The sequence below is a fragment of the Geotrypetes seraphini genome, chromosome 8 (assembly GCF_902459505.1).
Source record: "Geotrypetes seraphini chromosome 8, aGeoSer1.1, whole genome shotgun sequence".
NCBI lineage: Eukaryota > Metazoa > Chordata > Amphibia > Gymnophiona > Dermophiidae > Geotrypetes > Geotrypetes seraphini.
Window position 1 is genome coordinate 162,479,702 of NC_047091.1, and position 21,265 is coordinate 162,500,966.

At 42.6% G+C, this 21,265-nt stretch overlaps 1 protein-coding gene across 6 annotated transcripts in view; it reads left to right on the top strand.

Annotated features, from left to right (window-relative positions):
- Positions 1-21,265, top strand: part of PTPN11 (protein tyrosine phosphatase non-receptor type 11) — a 115,240-nt gene that overhangs the window by 34,669 nt on the left and 59,306 nt on the right. For all 6 annotated transcript variants that reach the window (XM_033956336.1, XM_033956338.1, XM_033956340.1 and 3 more), the window contains 2 exons: positions 2,745-2,939; positions 11,940-12,132. In XM_033956336.1, coding sequence (XP_033812227.1) covers positions 2,745-2,939; positions 11,940-12,132 — 388 coding nt within the window. The remainder of the gene's footprint in view (positions 1-2,744; positions 2,940-11,939; positions 12,133-21,265) is intronic.

Consider the following 21,265-nt stretch of genomic DNA (forward strand, 5'->3'; position numbering starts at 1 on the left):
ACTTAATATCTTATTAAAATCTAATTCATATCATATATCCCTCCCTCCCCCATAATCAATAACCTTCTTCAATATAAGAACAAATAAAATAACCCCCTCCCCACATTATTTGCATTAATAAAAGAACCAAAATACCCCCTCCTCCTCCCACTTTGGATGCACATATTCAAGGGGAAAATGATATTCAATCTTTACAATATTTTGTTAATGGTTCCCAGATATCCTGAAATTTCCTAAAATTCCCCTGCTGCATGGCAATTATTCTTTCCATTTTAAATATATTACATAGGGAGTTCCACCAAAAAGCTATAATTCAATCAATCCCAATTTTTCATGATCTGTTGTATGGCAACCCCTATCATAATGAGTAATAACTTGTTATTCTTCGAAGATAATTGGCTCTTGGCCCTCATTGGTGTGCCAAATAACACAGTATCATAAGTTAATGCCACCGGATTATCTAACAAATTATTTATTTGACCCCATATTGATTTCCTGAAAGCAAGTATCAATGGACAATAGAATAACAAATGATCTAATGTCCCAGCTTCAAGATGACAGTGCCAGCATCTATTAGATTTAGAACTATCTAACTTCTGTAAATGAACCGGGGGTCCAAAATCTTCTATGTAACAGAAAAAAACAAGTTTGTCTCATAGATGCAGACACTGTACATCTCATCCTCCAAGTCCAAATTCGTGGCCATTGAGACGCAGTAATTTGATGCTTAATCTCAATGCTCTAAATGTCCCGAAGACCAGTTTTTTGTTTTTTTATTCATAAATCCAGATATTAATTTGTACCACTGAGCAGCCTGGTGTCCCAGAAAGTCCTCCTGAAAACACAAGAACTGCAAACTATACTGATTACTAAGATTTTTCCATTCAGGGAACCCTACCTGAATGGCCTGCTTCATTTGCAACCACCTATAATTTTATGATTCATTAAGACCATATTTGCGTTGCAATTGTGAAAAGTCAAGCAGCTTACCATTAGAAATAACATCTAAAGTTTATTAATTTAGTAAAACCTTTTTTAAACCCTGCTAAGCTAGCTGATTTTACCACATTCTCTGGCAACGAATTCCAGATTTTAATTACACATTATGTGAAGAAATATTTTCTCCGGTTTGTTTTAAATCTACTACTTAGGTCTAGATGCACTAAAGACAGTACCGACTGGATTGCTGTTGGCTGATTCTCTGACCGATTCTGTCTGAGCGATCGATGCACTACCAAGTTTGCATGCAAATGATTTGCACAGAGTTGTATACAGTAACTCGGCATATAGCACCATTCTTCATTGAACCTCAATAGTTTTTGTATGTGTTTTTGCTTCTATTACTGTTTTACTTCAAAAGGCATACAGGGACAGACTTAAAGATCTCAATATGTATACATTGGAGGAAAGAAAGAAGAGAGCTATGATAGAAATGTTTAAATACCTATGTGGCATAAATACATATGAGGCGATTCTCTTTCAATTGAAAGAAAACTCCAGAATGAGAGGGTGTAGAATGAGGTTAAGAGCTGATAAGATAAAAGCTGATATCTGTCCCGTCTGGACTTTTGCTGTTGGGATTATTTAAAATATGCTGAGGCAACAGAGCTGCTTCAGGAAATTGGACTTCTGTCAGACTTATCTCATTTTTTTCCCCCAGTTTATGAATTATTTTAAATTTTATTCCATTGTTTTTACCCCTATTCTTTTTATTTTATTAATTGAATTTCCCTGAATTCTATTGTTTAACGGTTCCTCCCTTCTATTCCTTTTTACATATTACTTTAATTCATTTAGATATCATTTACATAGATGGTGCTCCTATCTGTAAAGTTAGGAATTCCTATGAAATATTCTACATGCTTCTCTCCTCTCCACTCCTTCCTGCCCTCCATGGTCCTCCCTGCCCTCCATAGTCCTCCCTACACTCTTCTAACCCCTTTCTCTGTAATGTTGCTTAGAGTTTGTATAGGTATGTGTGACGCACAAATGGAAGAAATAAAATAAGCTCTGGACTACAGTAATCTAAGAAAATACTTTTTTACAGAAAGGGTGGTAGATGCATGGACTAGTCTCCCAGTAGAGGTGGTGGAGACAAAGACTGTGCCTCAGTTCAGGAAAGCATGTGACAGACACGTTGGATCTGTTAATGAGAGGAGGAGATTATGGATGGGCAGACTGGATGGGCCATTTGGCCTTTATCTGCTGTCATGTTTCTATAATACCATGATAACATTGCTTTCAATCCTAACCCTCCCCATTGCAGACTAGAATAATTTATTCACTAGTATCAACTTTTTTTTACCTCTTCCCCTCTCCCCATAGAGAGATGCAGCACCTGCAAATATAGCATACACTTGGAATGTTATATGATATATGCATACTTAATTTCTAGTTCTCCCTGCTCATTTTGGGGCTCAGACTTTAGAAGTCTGCCTGGCACTGGTTCTGCTTCCCAATTACTGGTGTTTATTGTCGAAGCCCACTCCAGCCTTGATCTTGATTCAAACTGTTGAAGTCTGCCTAGCATTGGTTTTACTTGCCAATCTCTGAAGCTGCCATCAGAGTTTGGCAAATAAGACCAATGCCGGGCAGACTTCTACAGTCTGAATCTTATGGGTTTATGTATATTTGCACAGCTTTTCATACCAACAGCATAAGAGATGTGTGGTATTTACAGACAGCACAAGTTGTAATATTTGACCTGTATAATTTTTAAAGTTTTTGTGTTAACTTAAATCTAGGCGAAATGGAGCTGTCACACACATAAAGATACAGAACACTGGGGATTACTATGACTTATATGGAGGTGAAAAATTTGCTACGTTGGCTGAGTTAGTCCAGTATTACATGGAACACCATGGACAGCTGAAAGAGAAGAATGGAGATGTCATTGAGCTGAAGTATCCACTGAACTGTGCAGACCCAACCTCTGAAAGGTTAGTGACATATGCCTCTTCAAATAATAGAAAGAAATGGCAAAACTGCTTAATTTTTTGGCAGTAGTGGTTCCTCTGTTTTTCTTTTTATACTGAGCAGGGTTGATTGTATTTTAAATCAAGTTTGTATTTCAGCCATATTTAACTACAGTCCTTTAGCACTTGAGGGTAGCCTGGAGCCCTTCTTCCTTTGCTTGTCAGGTAAGATAAAAGGTTTGATTTTTAGTAGGTACACAGTATATATTTTCAAGCAATGATGTAGTTTGCCATTTTCTAGACAACTGGAAGCCAATTATGGATCTTAAGTTGGTCAATACAGCACTGAAAGGGCCCTGGTTCTGGATACATTCGGTCATAGCTTCATTAGTACTGGGGGAATTTCTAGCCTTGCTGGATTTGACAGAGGCTGTCTGACATATTCCCATATTCCGGCTCACAGTAAGTTCCTGAGATTCTATGTGCTGGAGAGACATTTCCAATTCTCGGCACTTCCATTCGGTCTGGCATCGGCACTTCACACCTTTACCAACGTGAGAGTAATTTATTGTTTACTGGAAGCTTCTATATCGCTACTAATGATTGGGGAGTTAACAGAGTGGTTTGTTTGAGCTTCAGTAATGGTGTTACAATGCATGTATTCAGTAATGGTGTTACAATACATGTATATCTTACCTATTTATACTATCTATGTACAGTACATATACCATAATTATAGTTTCTGTATTATCATATGCTCATTTTTCTTTGTATTATTTGTGAGTTCACCTGCGCAAGGCAGGGATCCAAGTGCATCCATACCTGGACTATTGGCATATCAGACTTTAATCCAAGGTCGACAGCGAGAAAGCAGGAATGCAGGAATGTTGTTCAGCTGCTATAGGACCTAAGTTGGATCATTAATTAGGAAGAACCACCTGGAGCCGACACAATCCCTAGAGTATTTGGGAACCCACTTCAACATGGTAGAAGACCGTGTTTTTCTTCCTGAGCCATGCAAACTGAAAATAAGATGTCAGATTTTGAAGATCCTGGCAATGCCACCTCTTACACCATGGTACTATCTACAGGTACTGGGGTCGATGATAGTCCCTTGTGTAAAAATTTATTTACACCCTCTCCAGGATGTGCTATTTTCCCGCTGGTTTCCACAGACAGATCCTTCCAGATGCCGCAGACCTGGATGGCAAAGGCGCGTCAGTTTGCACTGGTGACTCCAACATAAGAACATAAAGAATATAAGAATTGCCGCTACTGGGTCAGACCAGTGGTCCATCCTGCCCAGCAGTCCGCTCACGCGGTGGCCCCCAGGTCAAAGACCAGTGCTTTAAATGAGTCCAGCCTCACCTGCGTACGTCCCAGTTTAGCAGGAACTTGTCCAGCTTAGTCTTGAAACCCTGGAGGGTGTTTTCCCCTACAATAGACTCCGGAAGAGCGTTCCAGCTCTCCAACACTCTCTGGGTGAAGAAGAACTTCCTTACGTTTGTCGAAACCTTCAAAATACTGAAGAGAATAGACTTAGTAGAGAAAGACAGACTGTTCACCCTCTTCAAGGTAGGGAGAATGAGAGGACACTCTCTAAAGTTGAAAGGGGATAGATTCCGTACAAACATAAGGAAATTCTTCTTCACCCAGAGAGAGGTAGAAAACTGGAACGCTCTTCCGGAGTCTGTTATAGGGGAAAACACCCTCCAGGGTTTCAAGACAAAGACCTAACAGCGGCAATTCTTATGTTCTTATGTTCTCGCTACCTTGGAGAGTATGAACAGTCTATCTTTATCTACTAAGTCTATTCCCTTCCATTTTTGAATGTTTCGATCATATCTCCTCTCAGTCTCCTCTTTTCAAAGGAGAAGAGGCCCAGTTTCTCCAATCTCTCACTTGTACGGCAACTCCTCCAGCCCTTTAACCATTTTAGTCGCTCTTCTCTGGACCCTTTCAAGTAGTACTGCGTCCTTCTTCATGTACGGCGACCAGTGCTGGACTCCAGGTGAGGGCACACCATGGCCCGGTACAGCGGCATGATAACTTTCTCCAATCTGTTCGTGATCCCCTTCTTTGTCATTCCTAGCATTCCGATCGCCCTTTTTGCACATTGTGCAGATGGCTTCATCGACTTGTCGATCAGAACTCCCAAGTCTCTTTCCTGGGTAGTCTCTCCAAGTACCGCCCTGGACATCCTGTATTCGTGCACGAGATTTTTGCTACCGACATGCCTCACTTTGCACTTACCCATTTTTCAAGCTTGATTGTCACTTTGTAGATCTTTGCAATCCCCTTGTGTCTTCACTACTCTGAATAACTTCATATTGTCCGCAAATTTAATCACCTCACTCGTCGTACCAATGTCCAGATCGTTTATAAAGATGTTGAAGAGCACAGGTCCAAGCACCAAGCCCTGGCACCCCGCTGGTGACACTCTTCCAGTCTGAATATTGTCCATTTACCCCCACTCTCTGTTTCCTATGCTCCAGCTAGTTTTTAATCCACGTGAGTATTTCACCCTCGATTCCATGGCTTGCAATTTTACGAAGTAGTTGTTTATGTGGGAACCTTGTCGAACGCCTTCTGAAAATCCAGATATACAATGTCAACCGGGCTTGCCTGTCCGCAAGTTCTCTTGGGTGATCTGATGACAGATGTCGGTCTTTATGGTTGGGGGGCTGTTGCGAGGGTCATCCAGTTTGGGACCAATAGTTGCCCTCTCAAAGGAAATGTTTTATCAACAGACTGGAACTGCAAGCCTTTCATCCAGTCTGCAGTCATTGGAGAACACCATGGAAGGTAAATAAGTCAGGGTTTCTCAGACAACACCACAGCTGTAGCATACGTCAACAGCCAAGTAAGCACCAAGAGTGCTGCATTGAGACTGAAGGCCTGGTAGTTGTTTCACTGAGCGGAAGTTCACCCACAGGTTCTATCAGTAACACATGCAGCAGGAGTGGACAGTGTGCAGACTATCTCAGCTGGCAGATCCTGGACCCAGAAGAATAGTCATTGTCCCAGAAGGCCTTCAACAGCATTGTGAGGCTCTGAGCGCATCCAACGTTCAGTTGGATGGCGTTGGTAGTGAACAAAAAAGTTTCTCAGTTCTTCAGCTGAAGATTTGAGCCCAGAAGCACCAGCATGGATGATCCAGTACAATGTTTACAATCTAGTACTGTGAGCCACCTTGGAGAAAGGCGGATTAGAAATGTGATTTTTTTTTAAAAAAATAAATAAATGTTGGCCAGAGACAGCGTGGTTGTACACGTTTCCCCCTTGGCCCATGATTAGCCAGGCCATTCAAAGAATAGCAGCCCACCCAGGGTTGGTAATTCTGGTTGCTCCAGATTGGTACGCAGATCTGGTTGGCTACAGAGGGACAAATGTCTCAAACTTCCATTTCATCCAACTCTTCTCTCGTAGTTAGCATGGAATGTTGCTACTCTTTGGGTTTTGGCCAGGTACTACTAACCTGGATTAGCCACCTTGAGAATGAGCTATTCAACTTGATGTACCAGTAAGGCTGTTCTTATGTTATGTAGAATGCTTTGGGCTTACGACATGGATCTTGAGGACACAAGTGCAGAAGGGCTACTTGGAGGTGATCATAACTATTCTCTAAGATCTAAGAAACCTGAAAATGTTGCAGCCTATGCTAAGGCTTGGAAAATGTTTCAGCACTGATATGCTAAGCAGAATGTAGAGCTTTTTAAGGCTCTGATGTCCGTGGTCCTAGTGTTTCTTTAGGATGAGCTGGAGAAGGGCCTAGCAGTTGGTTCCCTCAAAGTGCAGGTGGCTGGCCTCTTGTGCTTTCGGGCTTGAGTGGAGAAAGTTTCTTGGCTTCCCATCCTGAGATACCCAGATGTTTCAAGGGAGTGTTGTAGCTTCATCTTTCTATGTGACAGCTGTTCGCAACGTGCAATCTTAACATTGGCTTACCAGCCCTCAGCAAGGCTTCATAGGAGTCCTTACAAGAGGCATCACTGATGGATCTTATTTTTAAGTTGTTCTTTTTCTGGTAACTATCACCCCAGCGAGAAGGGTCTTGGAACTCTATGTCCTGTCATGCAGAGAGCCTTTCCTCAGATTTACGGAGGCTTTTTTGGCTAGTCAGTTGATTTTCTTACTTGCCTCAAAGGAATTTTCACTCTTCTCACCAAAATGTGATGACTATTCCCTCTTTCAGGCAGATGTTTTTGGATGTTAATAGGGACTTTAGATTTTCGGTAATGGCCCCTAATTTATGGAATTCTCTTCCATTACATTTAAGGGCTGAAAAATCATTCAAAAATTTAAAGTCACAACTAAAGGCTTATTATTTTAAATTGGCATTTGATTTGACTCTCTTATAGTTCCTTTTACTTTGGATAATGTTTTAAATTTTCCCCTTATCTCATGTTGTTTTACTCCCCATTTTATCCCTATAATATATTGTAAATTGTCCCTTCCTCTCTAGCCAATCTGTGCCTGTTTTTTTGTTTTATTTTGTTTTTTTATGGTGTTCCGCCACTTATTTCTGTCAGATGGGATGATCAGTGACACTCAGAAAAGCACACAGACAATATAAAAGCATAAACAATAACCCTTTATTATATATATATATATATATATATATATATATATATATATATATATATATATGAATATAAGAATAAAATAGCTTCACCGTGATCCCAGGCAACTAACCATCCTTCACAATTGGGAATCCCTGCAATTGATAGGTGGGTGGACCAAAGGACTGTCCCATGGTTGCAACGTCTTGGATTCTAATGTTAGGGGCAGAGTCCCGTCCTTATATAAGGTGAAAACTGCTGAGTTCATAGTTATACAGCTGATCCTGCAGTAACCAGCGTCCTTCACTATGATTCAGGCACACCCGGTCCTGGTCTTTTGTTCTTTGTTTTGGCAGCACCCAGGTCACGGAGGTCAGGATAGCAGATAAGCAGACTTGTTGCAGAAACCAGCTGTCTTCACTCGGACACCTGGTCAACCTGGTTTTACTGTCCTTTTGTTCTCTGTTTTGGCAGCACCCAGGTCACGGAGGTCAGGATAGCAGATAAGCAGACTTGTTGCAGAAACCAGCTTTCCATCTGGTTTTACTGTCCTTTTGTTGTTGTTTTGGCAGCACCCAGGTCACGGAGGTCAGGATAGCAGATAAGCAGACTTGAGGAGACTTGTCATGTAGTATGCTGAGTTTCAGTTACCCCCTGGCCATAGGCATAACATATGGCTTTTACCTTGTTTGTGCATATTGATTTTTTAAATGTCACCTTGCTTTTTATTGTTGTAAACTGCTTTGGCTTAACTTTTTTGTTAATAATTGTGGTATATCAAATAATGTAACTGTCTCACTGTGCATGGTACTTTCTTTGCTGCTTAAGGTGGTCTCAGTCTTCCATATAAATCAGGAAGTCCAATTGCTCGTGATCCATGCCATGAGTTTGAAGAAAAAGGGCCAAGTTTTACTGAGTTCTTCTCCGTTACCTTGAGGTAACAAATGATTTTCGTCTCTTAGATTATCTTTTTGTTCTAACATATCCTAGCCGCCTGGGGAAGCCAGCTTCTAAGGCTTCCATTTCAAGATGGCTTCACAAAGCTATTTCTTCAGCATACATTGGGTATAGTAAGCAACCACTCTACAAGGAGTACAACTTCTTCATGGGGGGAGTCCTGGGCAGTTCCGCCTGAGGAGATTAGTAGGTCAGCAATACTTTTATGAAGCTTTTTAAGGGGGATGTGGCAGCATGGCTGTACACCGCTTTTGGGTCCTCAGTGCTAGCAGCTGGCTCATCTGTCCCATCTTAGACACCGGGGACTACTTTGGTACATCCCACTGGTTCAAGACTCGTATGCCTTTTGCACTAGAAGGGAAGATTAGGTTCTTATCTCAATATTCTTTCTAATAGAAAGGTATATGAGTCTTGAAGGCCTGTCCTGTCAGATTTCATTTAGCCTACTTAGTGTCTCAGACATGTATGTATTACCATGTTTGTTTATCCCAGGACAAGCAGGCAGCATATTCTCTACATGTGGGTGACGTCATCCACGGAGCCCCGTCGCGGACATCCTGAGGGCACTCAATTTATTTATTAGATGTTTATGTGGAACACTGTCAAAGGCTTTGCTAAAATCTAAATACACCACATCTAGCACACTCCCTCTACCCAATTCTCTAGTCACCCAGTCAAAGAAATTGCCTTTGGTCCTGTAATTCACCGGGTTCCAGAAACTTCACTATTCTCTGTTTTAAAAGCGTTTGCATTTATTTGCTTACCACATAAGTCAGACTTACTGGCCTGTAATTCCCTACTTCTCCCTTACTTCCACTTTTGTGGAGAGGGACCAAAACCACTCTTATTCCTTATCTTCTCAGCTACTACTTTTGAGAACCAAAGCGGCTTTCTTTTCCTTTTCCTTTTATTTACTTGCCTCACAAAAAGATTTGACGCCCTTATAATCACTCCTTTCAGTTTTGCCCACTGCATTTCTATGTCTTCCAGACGTTCCCACCCACACAACAATTCCTTGACAAAACCCCCCATCCGAACAAAGTTAGGTTTTTTAAAGTCTAGAATCTTTGCTTTTGAATGAGCCCTCTCTATACCCATTTTAATATTAAACCGTACCATTCAGTGATCACTTGATGCCAGCTGATCACCCACTGTAACATCAGAAACACTTTCCCTGTTTATAAGCACTAAGTCCAATATGACCCCATCTCGCTTGGGTTCCATTACCAACTGCTGGAACAGTTCTCCTTGTAGAGAATCCAGAATCTCCCTACTTCTAGAAGACCCCGCAATAGGGATACCCCAATCAACATCCGGCATGTTAAAATCACCTATTAGCAAGACTTCCCTTTTTTTAGATATATTCTATTAAATCACTATCTACTTTTTCCGTCTGTGAAGGAAGCTTGTATATCACACCAATGTAAATATATTCACCATTCCCTCTTACCAAATTGATCCACTGTGCCTCTTCCTTGTCCTGCAGATCCTGCAATTATGTGGCTTTAATATGATCTTTAACATATAACGCTACTCCCCCTCCTTTTCTTCCTATCCTATCATTCCTGAACAGATTATAGCCCGGTATAACTACATCCCAGTCATGGTTCTCCGTGAACCAAGTCTCCATGATCGCCACTATACCCAACCCCTCTTCTTCCATCACAGCTTCTAGATCCAGAATCTTGTTTCCCATACTTCAGCATTAGTATATACTGATTTTCAGACATTGCCCCCTTTTCCCATCCGTGTAGAGGTATTCAGTGATTTACTTACCTGAGGGTTAAACTCACCCGGGAGCTTTGATCACCCTGCTCCATCATTTCTAGTTTAAAGCCCTCTTCAGTAGATTAGCCAGCCTGCCGGCAAAGAAACTTCTTCCCTTCTTTGATAGATGCACACCATCCCTGCTAAGCAGCCCAAATTTTACATAGTGGATGTGGTGGCTCGGGAATGGCCGTTTTTGGGTCCTCGGTCTTGCAGGCAGTCTCTTCTGACCATCCTAAACATCAGCCACTGCTTTGGTATATCACCACATGTATGGTTCTGGAGTAGATGTAACAGAATGAAAGATTAAGTTCTTACCTGGATAATCTTCTTTCTGTTAATCTACTACAGATTCCGTATGGCCCGCACACTGTCTATTCTGTATTGCCTGCTTTTTCTGCCTCGGATATTTCTGAGTTTCAGGCCTGGAGTAGTTCTCCTGTCATCCAGATGGCTAAACACCAATAAATCTGGTATAAGTAAGTGTATTCCTCAGTCTCTGGCTCCCTTAATGTTAGGGCTAGTTGCACACAGCAGGTTGCCTCTCTATGGTTGTTTTCCGATTGTTTTGATTAATTGTTCTAATTCTTGTTTTCTAAGGTACAGAGCAGAACAGAATTTTTTATTGAATTGGGGGGGGGATTCCCCGTTCACCTCTTTCTTTGTCTTCTGTTCCAGTGGAGATTGATTGCTTTGGAATATAACTGGAGGATGCACTGGGCTCCGCCTCCATGTGGAAGGTGCTCATAGTTGTAAGTATTCTCACTTATACAAGTCCAGTTCGCGGGAATGGATTGATCACCACACATATGGAATCCATAGTAGATTAACAGAAAAAGTATCCAGGTAAAAACCTAATCTTTCATACCTCCCTTTTCACTGTGTCACCTGTGGAATAGCTGTAATTATTATCTTACCTGTAACTTAAAATGCAGATCATGTTTAACTTTAAAAAATAGCTTTGTTCTGTTTATAAAGTAACAGTTCATCTTAGTTGGTTATAACTAGAACTGATTATGGCTAGAGATCATTTGTGGCCTTGTAGGCTGTGAGAAACATAAAGATGTTGTTAAATGAGTTTTAGAGACATCACAAACTGCTTCTTTGGTTAAGCTGGGCTAAGACCCAGAAGAACATTTTATAAAGTAGTAATGTATTATTATTTTGTCCTCAGAATTTCATATTACAGGTCACATTAGAGTACAGTGATTTGTCCAGGTGCTTCTTCCTTTTCTCTTTCATCTCACTCAAAATTCATGGAATTTTGGGGCCATGAGCTCTAATTCACAACTGTGCGGGTTTTCTCCTGTTTTAATAGATGCTTTCTCCCACTGTTCCTAGTCTGATCATTACGGCAGTGGTCCTGAGGCTGCAAGCCATACATCAGGGCTCCTCCCACAGCCCAGTATCATGCATTCTGAATCTGGCTACCAGGTGTCAACCCAGTGTGTTAAAGACCTGATCTGGGAATTAAACCTAAGTCCCTCCATGCGATAGGCCAGCCCTGGAGCACAGCGATAATATTCATAGCATATTTGAGCATAGTTTTCCTTGACGTTTTCCATGCTTTATAGTGAGAGATTCTATTTAGGGTATTATTCTTTGGCTTCTTGTCTCTAGTCTGTACTAATTCTCTGTTGGTTATCTCTCAGGATTACAAAAGTGGCTAAAGGACAGACAATAAGATACTGTGAGTGAGAAAGTCATTGATAGAAAACTGTATTTGTCTTTCATGTTGAAGGTGGTTCCATGGGCATCTCTCAGGAAAGGAGGCTGAAAAGCTGTTGACAGAAAAGGGAAAACATGGAAGTTTCCTTGTACGGGAGAGTCAGAGCCAACCAGGGGACTTTGTTCTTTCAGTTCGCACAGGGGATGATAAGGGAGAAAGCAACGAAGGGAAATCAAAAGTGACACATGTGATGATACGGTGCCAGGTAAAGCCAAAAAATCACAGTTCTTTGTTGTGTGTTAGACGGCAAGTAAGAGTTCTTAAAGGATTACAAAAAATAGAATGTAATGTTTTGTGACCCAGCAGTTTCTTCCTGCTTCTTTTTAAAAAATTTACAGCTCATTCAGAGCAAGGGCTGGGATCGCGCACAATAAATCTTAATTTGCAGCTATCTGGAAAGTTTTTCTTTAATTTTATATCCTTCCCCTTCCCACCCTAAACATACCTAACTTGGCAATGACAGCAGGGGTCAGAGTCCTGAATCTAGCCACCAGTTATTACCATGTTCCTCCGTGAAGGGCAGCATCCACAGCTGATTTAGGGAGTGGGAAACCCAGCTTTGGGAACCTTCTGTGTGGCAGTGCCCAGCACTTGCAACCTGTTCACATATAACCAGTTCACATATAAGTGCAATTAATTGGCAGACCTCAGTTTGACATACTTTTATGGATAGTGTATGATATTTGCATAAAATTTAACAGGAATCAATTAATTTGAGAGGGCACTCTTTTCATGACCAATTTATAGTGATTCAGAATGATCAGAGGGAAATTTTGTTAAAATGGTTTGTTCATGTATAATCATGTGCTAATAAGCTACTTCCTCATTGTCTGTACAACATAAGTATGTGTTCACCTCCCAGCCCTCTTCCATCTAGTATTTTCTCAGTTTCTAGCAGGTGGTATGTGAGCTATCCTGTGCAGCCTGGTTGAGGGTTGGCAAGGATAAATTCTGTGGAATTCCTGAGCAAAAGAGGCTTAGACTGCAGTGCCATTCCCGTAGCTCTGGGGGTGCCACTACTGGGTGGCCTAGCTCTTCCTTCCACTCCACTCTCCTGTTGTTTGCTCATGGCACCCAAGATTTTGGGTAGTGTAGAATCAAAGTGTAGAATCAGATAGTGTAGAATCAAAGAATCCTCTTGGAGGGAATCGGGAAGTCTTCTAGGGCATTCCATACGCATAGGGCTCTGAAGGAGATGACAATGGCCAAATGAGACATCACAGACGTGAGGTTTAAGATGGAACTCTCCATGACTAGATTTTACTCTTATCTCCTTGGAGTTAAAAAAGGGGTTGTGCTTGCTAAAGGTGGATGCTCTCATGTTGGCCATTACTAAGGAGCAGATGATCCCAATAGAGAATGGCACAGTCCTGAAGGATCTGCAAGATTGCCAGATGAGGTCATGTTGAAGCAAGCATTTGAGATGGTGACCCTAGCTAGCAATCTGTAGATGCTATGTGGTACAAGCCTGTTTTAGGTGGGCAGAACAGCTTCCTGAGTTTTCCATAGTGAATTTAGTGATGGGACTCTCAGAGGTTGATAGGTTATTTATTAAAATATTTATAGCCCGCATATCCAACAATTCTATGTGGCTTACAACATAACATACATGATAACACTAAGTAAATAGTCAAGCATACATTCAAGATAAATTCCAGTATCTTAGCGATAAGATAAGAGCAGCCTTTCTGATGGATACTTTGTATGATCTCATTCAGATATTGGCCAAGGGTATGGCATTGTTGGTGGCAGTACATAGTTTTCTATGGCTGAGAAATTGATCTGCCGATGTTGCATCAAAGACCTGTCTCAATAAGTGTTTCTCTTCAAGGGGAGGCTGTTATTTGGTGAGGATCTAGAAAAGTTAGTAAAGAGCTTGAGGGACTCTGCGTAGACTTCTGGATGATTGTCCTAGGGTATTTGGTTGGTTGGGTGCTGGCTGTTAGGGAATGTGTGAGGGAGTCTATCGGGTACTTTATAGGCTGGGGAGAGTGAGTGACATGCAGTGAATCTGTTTCTTGGCTAGGGAGTGAGTCTTTTTTCAAAGTGGTCGCAAAGGACACCAGGAGTTGGATCCAGTGGTTGCAGGGCCCCTCAAGATGCGCAGATCATGCTTTTAAAAAATAGCTTCAAGTTTCTTTATTTTTGATATACCGTCTTATCAAAACAAATGTTTAGACGGTGTACAATATAAAAAGATTGTAAGGGACAATTAAAATAGGTAAATAAAAGTAATATTTTATTAAAAATACTAGATGAATTAGGATTACCATACATGAGACGGAAGGAAAGTAGTGGAGGGAAAATTTGTTTAAAATACATCGAAGTAAAATTAATAAAGGACAGTAAATGGGGGGATGGTAAAAACATTAGGAGGGGAATCATTTCAAAAGAAGTATCAAATGTTTCAAAGCTTCACATGAATCAAGGAATTAGGCTGAATCTAGTACTAAAGAGTAAAGGCATCTTTAAAGAGGAAGGTTTTAAGTTTGGTTTTAAATTTTTCCAGGGAGTTCTCTAATCGAATGTCTAATGGGAGGGCATTCCACAAAGTGGGGGCGGTAACTGAAAAGATGGATTTGCGAGTAGTATCGTAAAATATTTCCCGTATTGATGATATGGAGAGTAAATTTTGGTTATTTGATCGGAGGGTTCTGGATGATGAATAAGGGATCAAGAGTTTATCTATGAACGCCGGTTGGTTAGAGTTTTTTGTTTTAAAAGTGAGGAGTATTTTATAGGAGAGACGATGAGTAATAGGTAGCCAGTGTGCTTTACGGAGGAGAGGAGTGACATGGTCAGTTTTTTTTGCATGATAGATTAATTTAACAGCAGCGTTTTGCAATAGTTGTAGACAACGGATTTCTTTCTGGGTTATACCTTGATAAAGGGCATTATAGTAATCTATATTTGAAATTACTAGGAGGTGAATTAGGATATTAATTGAAGAAGGATCAAGAAAAGAAGAAATAGAACGGATGAGCCTAAGCTTATGAAAACATTTCTATATAACTGCACTAACTTGTTGATGAAAGGTGAGGTCCTTGTCTAGAATGACTCCGAGAAGTTTAACTTTACTATCCCTTTGAATTGGAGATGAGTCGATAGAGATGGGTAGACATAGATGTTCATCTGGAGAAGGCGAAAAAAGGACTCTAGTAGATTTTAGAATGTTCAGTGAAAGTTATGCAGAAGCCAAAGGCTGATTTTATTGAGCAGCAGTTCATTTTAAGTTGGTTATGGCTAGAGCTATTTATGGTTACTTGTATCCCTGTAGGATGTGAGACTAGATTAAAGATGTTGTTACATGAGCTTTTGAAACATCATAGGCTGCATCTTTGGTTATGCAGGCTGAGATGCAGAAGAACTTTTTATAAAGTGTTTATTATTGGTGAGATTTGGGGGGCCCATTCTTCAGATCCTCTGTGAAGGGGGGAGGGAGATTATACCAGTTTTAATGGAGGAGGCACAAACAACTTTACCCCATTGAGCACTGAGGACATATGCAAAGCCTAAGCTCTGGAATTTGCTTGTCTCTTACCTAATTTAAGTAGTTTCCCTGTCATTCCCCTGAAAAGTAGTGGCCATAAAGGGGATGCCGGGCAGGCTTTTGCATCTGGAAGGTGTTGTCCTGATACTTATAGAACATATTAATGTATTAGATGACAGCAGATAAAAGACCTGTATGGTCTATCCAGTCTTTCCAACAAGATTACTCATAAGGTATAAGCAATACTACATATGCATACTTCATTTCTTTTTACCATTTTCAGGGCACAGACTGTAGAAGTATGCCTAGCACTGGCTGTGCTTCTCAATTACTAGTGTTGCCAATTAATCACTTCTAATCTTATTTGGTTCCATGCCATGTTGCCAATTAATCACTTCTAATCTTATTTGGTTCCATGCCTTCTGTACAGTATTCCTTTATGTTTATCCCACACATTTCTGAATTCTGTTACCATTTTCATCTTCACCACCCCCTGCAAGAGGGTATTCCAGGCATCTGTACATCCTGACATTATTCCTGAGTACCTGCCTGAGCAAGGCACAGGCAGGTAATCCATACCCAAGAAGGAAAGGTTCTTTTGGCTTGTTCTTGTTCTCGGGCAGGTAAACAAGGCACTAGGTATTCCCAGTTTCTACATGGAAATGCTAAAGTTGATAGTTCTGGCAGTGTTTGCAGTGTCTAATGTTCTAGGACCTGACAGGTGTCTTTGCACATCCTTATATGATTGGATCACTAGCACTTTCTTCAGTTTGCAGTGTTGGGACAACAGTGACAATAACCTTTTCCAAGGTGAGGGTTGTGTTGATGGCTAACCAGTGCAGAGAAGGGATGGAAGTGCACACCTTTTTGAATGACTGATTGGTCGGTGAGAGTGAGGTAGCCACAAGTTGAGTGTTTCAGCTCCATCAGGAGTCAAAATTGATAGTCAACTTATCCAAAATCAAGTTGGTCCCATCACAGACCTTGGAGCATTTGAAGGTCATACTTTGACATTTGGAAGGAAAAGGTATTTTTGACTGAGGCCAAGAATAGGAAGTTGCGAAAGGAGATCAAGAACTTGCCCAGGTATCTTAAGATTATGTACAGGTGATGGGGTTGGCAGCAACAATCTTAGAACTGGGTGTGTGGGCCAAAGCACATATGAGTCTGCTACACAGGGCCCTGCTGTCTTGCTGGTTGCCCTGATGCAAGCATTGGAGTGGGTACTGATGCTCCTGAGAGAGGCAAGATCCTCTAATCTGGATTGAGAAATGAGTCTGGAGAATCTGGAGTGGACCCCGACATATGCCAATCTCAGCAGCCGAGGAGCCTATTGTCAGGGCACGATTACCCAAGAGCACTTGTTGCAGGAGAAGACAGTATGGTCACAGTTACCGGATGCTAGGGTCCACCTTGGGGATTAGCACCCAAGAAAAGGATCTGGGTATCATCGTAGACATTATGATGAAACCTTCTGCCCAATGTGTGGCGGTGGCAGTGGCAGCCAAAAAAAGCTAACAGGATGCTAGAAATTATTAAAAAAGGGATTGTTAACAAGACTGAGAATGTTATAATGGCCCTGTATCGCTTCATGGTGCGACCTCGTCTGAAGTATTGCATTCAATTTTGGTCTCCTTATCTCAAAAAAGATATAGTGGCGATAGAAAAAGTTCAAAGAAGAGCGACCAAGATGATAAAAGGGATGAAACTCCTCTCGTATGAGGAAAGACTAAAACAGTTAGGACTCTTCAGCTTGGAAAAGAGATAGCTGAGGGGAGATATGATTGAAGTCTACAAAATCCAGAGTGAAGTAGAATGGATACAAATGGATCGATTTTTCACTCCGTCAGAAATTACAAAGAATAGGGGACACTCGATGAAGTTACAGGGAATAGTTTTAAAACTAATGAGAGGAAATTTTTTTTCACTCGGAGAATAGTTAGGCTCTGGAACGCATTGCCAGAGGTTGTGGTAAGAGCGGATAGCAACGCTGGTTTTAAGAAAGGTTTGGACAATTTCCTGGAGGGAAAGTCCATAGTCTGTTATTGAGAAAGATAAGAGGGAAGCCACTTCTTGCCCTGGATCAGTAGCATGGAATATTGCTACTCCTTGGGTTTTGGCCAGTTACTAGAGACCTGGATTGGCCACCGTGAGAACGGGCTACTGGGCTTGATGGACCATTGGTCTGACTCAGTAAGGCTATTCATATGTTCTTATGTCCTTGGGGTCATATCTGGATATGATACATTTTTTTTGAAGGGTGTGAAACTGCTGTGGTCCTTGAATCTTCTAGTTTTACCCCATGGAACTTGGTTCTTTCAGGTCTAGTTCAAGCATCCTTTGAGTCCATCAAGGATGTCTTTTTGAAAGACTTGAAAGTAGTATTTCTGGTGGCTATATGTTCAGCTAGGAGAATTGCAGTGTTGCGGGGAAAATGTAGTTGTCTGTCCATTTCATAAGAACATAAGAACAGCCATATTGTCCAACACTGATTGATATGAAGCAAAGATACAATTGATCATCTTGCCAGTTTTATGAGAATCATCAGGGGGCAAGGATGTGAGCTGTTTGCATAGATTTGATGTGAGACACTGTTAAGAGAACTGAGGATATGCAAGATAGCAAAATGGAATGGTGAAAACCCATGGAAAGCTATACTGCGTTGGAGGAACACACCAACATAGGGTATGGATAGCAGCCCAGCTCAGGATCACACAGGGTTCAAGTTTTTAAGTGAAAATATAACATATTTGTAAGAGATTTTGCCTGACTCGAATATTAAATCTGCATGAAGCCATTAGTAGGAGATGGTATGAATCATTTTGTGAGGAACTGGACGTCCTTCTGGGGAAAGAGCAAGCTCTACCGGCGGGACGGACTACACCTGAGCACAGCGGGAACTACACTACTGGCAGCCAATGTGAGGAAGGAGATCGAGAGGGCTTTAAACTGAGGAGAGGGGGAAAGCCGACAGCTGAACTGATGTTGACACTTCGGACAACAGTATCCAGAACAGATGCTGAACGGGCTGACTGCAGGAAGGAAGTAGAGGGACCGGTGGATCTTGTGATCAGACAGCGAGGGAACCATCAGGTAAAGGGAGCTTGCTGGGAGGAGACTAAGGGGCATGAAGACACAGGGGGACTGGGTGGCACGAGGGCGATAGCTGAGGGCAATATAGAGGTGCCACAAGGCGAGGGGGATCAAACAGAGGTTCAAGGGATGATAGCCCAAGAGGGGGCCGGTAGGGCTAGAAAACCCAGAGGAAAAGTGGGGAAGTGGGGTGGTGGGAATATGGGGAAGCTGAAAGTTACGAGGGTACAGGCTGAGAGCGAAGCAGAAGCACAGGGAACGGGAGAACTGCCCGAAACTCAAGGGGAGGCAGCCCAGGTAAATGCAGAGGTAAATGCAGAGGTGGAGCAAAAACGACGGGACCTGCGGTGCTTATACGCAAATGCAAGAAGCCTCATGGCCAAGATGGGTGAACTAGAAGTCGTGGCCAAGGGGGAGGACCTGGATATAATTGGAATTACAGAAACCTGGTGGACAGAGGAAAATCAATGGGATGTGGCGCTGCCGGGGTACAAGCTCTACAGGAGGGACAGGACCTACAAGAAGGGGGGAGGCATAGCACTATATATAAAGGACTCTATCTACTCGGTCGGGATGGATATAGCGACAAAGGCAGAGGGGCTGGAATCGCTATGGGTCAAATTGCCGAGAAACAAGGGTGCAGACATAAAACTGGGGCTGTACTATCGCCCACCTGGTACACCAGAAGGAGTCGGACACGACTTGGAAGCTGAACTGAGACAGGAATGCAGGACTGGAAGTGTAACAGTGATGGGGGACTTCAACTACCCGGGGATAGACTGGAGTACGGGTCACTCCAACTGCACTAGGGAAACAGGATTTGTAGAAGCTGTGAGGGACTGCTTCATGGAGCAACTAGTCAAGGAACCGACGCGAGGGGGTGCTACTCTTGACCTCATCCTAAACGGATTAGGGGGGCCTGCAAGAGGGGTAGAAGTGGGAGGACCACTAGGCAACAGTGATCACAACGCGATCAGATTCACATTAGAAAGGGGGACACCCATAGTAAGGAGGACCGCAACAACTGCGCTCAACTTCAGGAAAGGGAACTATGTTGCTATGAGGGAAATGGTGGGGAGGAAGCTCAGAAACATCTCTAGGATGGAGACTGTAGGAAGCGCCTGGACCCTATTCAGGGACACCCTGCAGGAAGCACAAAGAATGTACGTCCCCAGTTTCAGGAAAGGCTGCAAGAACAAGCGGTCAAAGGACCCGGTTTGGATGTCAACTGAAGTAAGGAGGGCAATAAATGACAAAAAAGTATCCTTCCGGAGATGGAAAAAGGACCCAACGGAAGAAAATCACCAGGCGCACAGGAAATGCCAAAAGGAATGCCACCGAGAGGTTAGAAAAGCAAAAGGGGAATACGAGGAGGGGCTGGCCAGGGAGGCAAAAAACTTCAAGGCATTCTTCAGTTACGTAAAGGGGAAGCGACCAGCGAGAGAGGAGGTGGGGCCGTTGGATGATGGGGATAGGAAGGGAGTGATTAAGGAGGATAAAGAGGTAGCTGAGAGGTTGAATACGTTCTTCTCGTCGGTTTTCACGAGTGAAGACACATCTAATATACCGGACTCAGAGGAGCTCATGAGTGGGGAACAGGCCGAAAAATTGGAGCACATAGAGGTAAGTAAGGAGGATGTCCTCAAACAGATAGACAGGTTAAAATGCGGCAAATCACCCAGCCCGGACGGGATCCACCCAAGGGTTCTGAAGGAATTAAGACAAGAAATAGCGGGCACAATCCAGCATGTTTGCAACCTATCCTTGAAAACTGGAGAGGTACCAGAGGACTGGAAATTGGCGAATGTCACACCTATCTTCAAGAAGGGATCGAGGGGTGACCCCGGGAACTACAGGCCGGTGAGCCTGACTTCAATTATAGGGAAGATGGTGGAAGCTATGATCAAGGACGGCATTTGCGAACACATCGAGAGGAATGGCCTACTGAGAACTAGCCAGCACAGATTCTGTAAGGGAAGGTCGTGCCTAACGAACCTTCTGTACTTCTTTGAGGGAATAAGCAGTCGGGTGGACAATGGGGAACCCATAGACATCATTTACCTCGATTTTCAAAAGGCTTTTGACAAGGTGCCACATGAAAGGCTGCTTAGGAAGCTGTGGAACCACGGGATGGGAGGGGATGTGCACAGATGGATCAAGCACTGGTTGTCGGGTAGACTGCAGAGGGTCGGAGTAAAGGGCCAATATTTTGACTGGTGGGGAGTCACGAGCGGTGTGCCACAGGGATCGGTGCTGGGGCCGTTACTCTTCAACATATTTATCAATGACCTGGAAAAGGAGGCAAAGTGCGAGGTTATAAAATTTGCAGACGATACCAAACTGTGCGGCAGAGTTAGGTCCAGGGAAGAGTGTGAGGACCTGCAAAGGGGCCTGGACAAGCTGGAAGACTGGGCAAACAAATGGCAAATGCGCTTTAACGTGGAAAAATGCAAGGTCATGCATATAGGGAAAAAGAACCCGTTGTTCAACTACAAATTGGGGGGGGGGCATTGTTGGGAGATAGCAGACTTGAGAGAGACTTGGGTGTGCTGGTGGATGCATCACTGAAGCCATCTGCACAGTGCGCAGCAGCATCAAAAAAAGCCAACAGGATGCTGGGCATCATAAAGAGGGGCATAACAACCAGGACGCGGGAAGTCATCATGCCATTGTATCGAGCGATGGTGCGTCCACATCTGGAATACTGCGTTCAGTATTGGTCGCCGCACCTCAAGAAAGACATGGCGGTACTTGA